At 44.4% G+C, this 5165-nt stretch overlaps 1 protein-coding gene across 3 annotated transcripts in view; it reads left to right on the top strand.

Moving 5' to 3' along the window:
* The window catches only part of SPATA18 (spermatogenesis associated 18), a 46516-nt gene that overhangs the window by 23234 nt on the left and 18117 nt on the right, over positions 1-5165 (top strand). For all 3 annotated transcript variants that reach the window (XR_001005302.1, XM_011973322.1, XM_011973308.1), the window contains one exon: positions 4399-4666. Coding sequence is in view for 2 of the 3 variants with exons in the window: in XM_011973322.1 (XP_011828712.1) it covers positions 4399-4666 (268 nt within the window). In the remaining variant the exon portion in view is untranslated. The remainder of the gene's footprint in view (positions 1-4398; positions 4667-5165) is intronic.

Below are 5165 nucleotides of genomic sequence, written 5' to 3'. Positions count from 1 at the left end.
AGTGCATGGCTTTCAAGCACCGGTTTTTAATTTTTTTTTTTTTTTTTTTTTTTGAGACAGAGTACTGCTCTGTCGACCAGGCTGGAGTGCAGTGGCATGATCTTGGCTCACTGCAACCTTTGCCTCCTGGGTTCAAGTGATTCTCCTGCCTCAACCTCCCGAGTAGCTGAGATTACAGACACATACCACCATGCTCAGTTAATTTTGTTCTTACTTTTAGTAGAGATGGGGGTTCACCATGTTGGCCAGGTTGGTCTCGAACTCTTGGCCTCAGGTGATCTGCTTGCCTCCACCTCCCAAAGTGCTGGGATTACAGGCGTGAGCCAACGTGCCCGGTTGTAAGGAAAGTTCTTTGACTTGAAACCAGAATTGTGCGGGCCTATGGTGCAAGAGGTGGTACCCTCATGGAAAAACTGTTCTGTAATATGAGGGTCATTTTCTCTGAGGCCTGGGAGTCCTCTCTCCAGGGATACTGTCCATTTTGCTGCAGGGTATTTCCCTTTTGTATCTGACTTTGATGGGATGTGTAGGTGAAGTGTTCTTGTGAAATCCCTTTCTACTTATGGACAGATGTTAAGACAGGCCATCAAGATAGTGTTAAGTAAGGACAAAGGAGATGTTTCTCTGGAGTCTCTGCATTTTCCTTATTCTTTTTAACAACCCCCCTCAAGCCCCTAATGTGTTCTGCTCCAGGCTGTGAAAGTCCCTATTCCCATTCTCTAAATGTCACCACAGTCTTTAATTTTGAGGAATCATTCTGTCAGTGTTGTGTTTGTGCCAACTTGTATTGACTCCCAAGAATGAATTATGTGCCTGTTTGACATGGTGGTAGTATTTACACCACGGGAATTGGCAAACACCATAAGTGAGTCTCACCCTACCCAACCCAACCTCCCTGGCTGTTGTACTCAGTTTTGCATTACCTTTTGCCAGATAGTTTCTTCTGTAAAACCTCCCTTTTTGGAGACCCATTTACTTCGGGCTAGCTAGTCTGATAATTTACTTCATACTTGAGGGCAATATAACTTTTTATTGATACAGTAGTTTATAATATACCTAGTACTTCCACATGTATTTGCTCATCTGACCTTCTAATCCCCACCTCCACCCTAAAATAGGGCAACAGTTATGTATCTGAAAACTGGAAATTCCAGCTACTTAGGAGGTTGTCATGGGGAAGATTGCTTGAGCCCAGGAATTCTAGACAAGTCTGGGCAATGTGGCAAGAACTCATCTCTAAAAAGAGTTAAAAAATAAATAAATTAGCTGGGTATGCCTGTGGTCCTAGATCCTCTGGAGGCTGAGGCAGGAGGAACTCTTTAGCCCAGGAGTTCAAAGCTGCAGTGAGCTGTGATTGAGCTAAGGGATTTTTGGAAACCAATCAGTAAAGGTTTTGACACAGTTTTGGTTACTTTGGGAGAGTGTGTTTAACCATTTGGCTTGTTCGAAAATTTCTTGGACATGAGTTTCCACTTTTCTAGACACATTAATGTAGATCAACAGGTTTTACTGATGACAGCACCTTGTTCAGCTAGGAGATAATCTAGAGCTCGTCTATTTCAAAAACCATTCCTGCTAGTGAGCCTAAAGACCTTTCTAGCAGCGATAGACTTGCACCAGTATTTGCTAAGGCCAGTATTTGCCAGTATTTCAAGGGAGGTGGTAAGTTCCCGTGATGTGATTTCATGGTAAGAAAAACTTCCCCAAAAGGCAAGAGTTGTGATAGTTCCCACAACTCTGGCCACAGTAAATCCTAGGGCCCCTTTTCTTCTAGAATGGGATTCTAGATTGGAAATTATGTTCAAGACAATGATTTGGGTGGGAGCTATTGTACCCAGAGTACAAACACCATAATGAAAAGAATCATGAAGATGGAATAAAGCCAAAGATTTAAAAGAGTTTAAATAATTTTTAGCAGTGCCACAAAGCCATAAGAGCCCAGGAGGGGCAGCCAGGTAATATAGTGTGGTTGGTTTCATTAAAATGTTGGAAACAAAGAAAAGGGGCCTCTTGACAGTTTTTGAGAGGCTCCACAGGAGAGGAAAAGTCATGTTAATGTCCCAGCTGGTTGGGTGGGTGGGGGGCGCAGCGGTGGTGTTCAAAACCAGGGAAGTGTATGTGAAATGGATAGGATATAAGTGACATGATGGTTATTTCCCGCATTGGTTTTATCATTCTAGTAACATACATGAGTGGTATTAGGAGTGCAAGGGATGGTGTATACTGGAGGCCTTACTATATTCGTTTGTTTGAAAGGCTTAAAAATGGGCAGTGATGAGATAGATTCAGAGTTTTGTTGTAAGAGCCTAAGGCCTCAAATGGGTTAATGTTACCCACAGGAGTATCCCAGGGTGTACATCCCAAAGTAGCATTACAATTAAAGAAGTTCCAATGATATTGTAAGTATGGATGGTGGGGGAAGTAATAAGATTACACAAAGGTGGAGATGTTTCCCATTTTACCAGCATAGAGAGAAATAGTTAGGGTAGGAAGGTGTGATAAAAAGTCTTACTCAGCCACAATTACATTTACCCAAAGCTCATCCACAGAAATGGAAAAGATAGGGGCCTGGAAGGACTCAAGGCCCCACCAGTCATCTAGAGGATGACTTTCAGAGGCTTGATTATAATCCAGGAATAGAGTTAGAGGTGCATGTCCTTCCCCTTGTCCTTGTTCTGCAGAATCCCCTTGTCAGGTATGTTGGTGAGGTTGTGGCTATTAGGGCTTAGGAGAAAGAAGTGCCCCTCTGTCACGAGGAAGGGAGGGACACTCACTTTTCTAATGATGATCTTGTTTGCAAGGAGAATAGGGTCCTCATTGTAACCTGGAGGTGGCTTGTAACCTGGAGATTTTGGACATTTTCTACTCTAGTGTCCTGGATTTCTGCAGCGATGACAGACCCCTGTTCTGTTAGTGTTATGGGGACGAGCCTTGGGATTATTGGCTAATAAAAAAGAATGTGCCAATGCTGTCACCATGTAATGAGTGTGGTGCTGGCACTTTTCCTCCTCCAATGGAACTGTTTTTATTTTAGATATTTCCTCCTGATTATTGAAAATCTTAAAGGCTATGTTTAATAAAGCAAGAAAGGGAGTTTGTGGGCCTTGTTCTAAGTTTTAGAGTTTTTGTCTGATGTCTGGGGAAGTCTGACTTAAAAAATATATGGCCAGAATGGATAGGCCCTTAGGGATTGGGGGGTCAAAACTTGTGTATTGATGCACGTCCTCCACCAGTGTAGCCTGGAAAAGGATGGGACTCTCAGATGGCTCCTAAGTGATTTCTTGTAATTTAGAAAAATTAACAGGTTTTACTATGCCTTTTTCATTTCTTCCAACAAAAAAGAGATCATATAATCTCAACTGCCCTTGCCTCTGTTTGGGCCGGCATCAGTGGCCTGGTATTGCCAATTGGGTTCTGTGTTGCGGACAGCTTCTGCCCCAGCTTTAGCATTGTTAGGATTATGAACATGAGCTTCATCTGCCCAAGCTTGACCATATGCGTGACCTTTCCTCATGGGAACAGCAAGTAGTTAATACCACAAATATGTCTTGCTAGGTTCAATCAAAGGCAATAGTCAAAACCCGAAATTCTTGAATGAACTTAGAGGGATCCTGGCTAAATGAACCCAAACTTGGATTAAATTTGTGAAAGATCAAACATTGGAAAAGGGACATGAACTTGGATTGCTCCTAAATCTCCATTAGCCACCTCACAGACAGGCAAAACATTTTGGGATTTTCCGAGGACTCTGTACCAGTGTTATATGTAACTCCTGTATGAGTATCTGAGAGGGATAAAGTATCTGGACATGGAGGTGATTGATTAGGGGATGGAGCAGATGGGGAGAGTATAGGTGAAGCATGAGCAGGCTGAGGACAGCGTGATAGGCAAAAGGGTCAGACACCAGAATCGAGGAGGGAGGAAGTTCCTTGAAAGGATACATGAAAATTTTTATGTAATTTTGAGTTTTTGGATAAAGCCAGAAAGACCTGAACATATGGGACCTCTGAATCCCTTTTGAGGTTCTGGTAAAATGAGTCTAGATGTAAAATAATATTGTGATGCAAAGTTCCATTAATAGGTCAATTTGATTTATTAGGGACTACAAAAGAAAATTATATGCTTCTTTTTGAGAGTTTATAGGTCAAAATGGGACTGATTTTTAAGAACGCATGCATTCTGGAGATGTATAGAAATTCTAGTTACTTATAAATTTTTGGGAAAGAAGTCTGGTACCAGATGCTGGAGTCAGATGATAGGGAAGTCTAATCACTTCTGAATTACTCAGATAAGGAGTTTTGCCTCCCGATGGTCGGATTGATTGGCCACCAGGTGATCTTTGCTTTACTCAAGAAGCAAATCAAAGGGTTTCCCTGGCTGATTCTGGCTCACCAACAGGTCCTCCAGGAGCCGGTCTCCCAGCCCTGCCCCTCGCAGCCGCAGCCGTAGCTGCAGCCGCAGCCGATCTGCCAGCCCCTCCACGGCTGTCAAGGTCAGGAGCCCGTCCCCAAACCGCTCCAAGCTGTCCAATGTGGCGCGCAAGGCTGCCCTCTTGTCCCGCTTCAGCGATTCTTATTCCCAGGCCCGCCTGGACGCGCAGTGCCTGCTGCGGCGCTGCATCGACAAGGCTGAGACCGTTCAGCGGATCATCTACATCGCCACAGTGGTATGTGACGCCTGCGGGACCCCAGGCTCCCTGGGGCAACGCGGAGACAAGTTTGGTAACGTGAATGGAACAACATACAAAGACTAGTGGATCCTGAGGTCACAGAAGCGGGGGAGATTCCAGTCCCCTCATCTGTCTCCTTCCTTCTTTTTCATCCTCCTTCCCTTTCTTCCTCCTTTCCTTTCTTTCTTTCTTTCCTTCCTTCCTTCCTTCCTTCCCTCCGTCCCTCTTTCCTTCATTCCTCCCTCCCTCTTTCCTTCCTTCCTTCCTCCCTCCCTCTTTCCTTCCTTCCTTCCTCCCTCCCTCCTTTCTTTCCTTCCTCTTTCTCTCTTCCCATCTCTCTCCCTCTCTCCTTCCTTCCCTCTCTTCTTTCCCTCCCTCTCTCCATCTCTTCCTCCTTCTTTCCTTCCTTTCTCCCTTCTTCCTCCATTGTTTCCTTCCTTCCTTCCTTCCTTCCTTCCTTCCTTCCTTCCTTCCTTCCTTCCTTCCTTCCTTCCTT

The sequence above is a fragment of the Mandrillus leucophaeus genome, unplaced genomic scaffold (assembly GCF_000951045.1).
Source record: "Mandrillus leucophaeus isolate KB7577 unplaced genomic scaffold, Mleu.le_1.0 Scaffold1001, whole genome shotgun sequence".
Lineage (NCBI taxonomy): Eukaryota > Metazoa > Chordata > Mammalia > Primates > Cercopithecidae > Mandrillus > Mandrillus leucophaeus.
The sequence above is the reverse complement of the archived record's forward strand: the minus strand, read 5'-3'. Positions and strand labels throughout refer to the sequence as shown.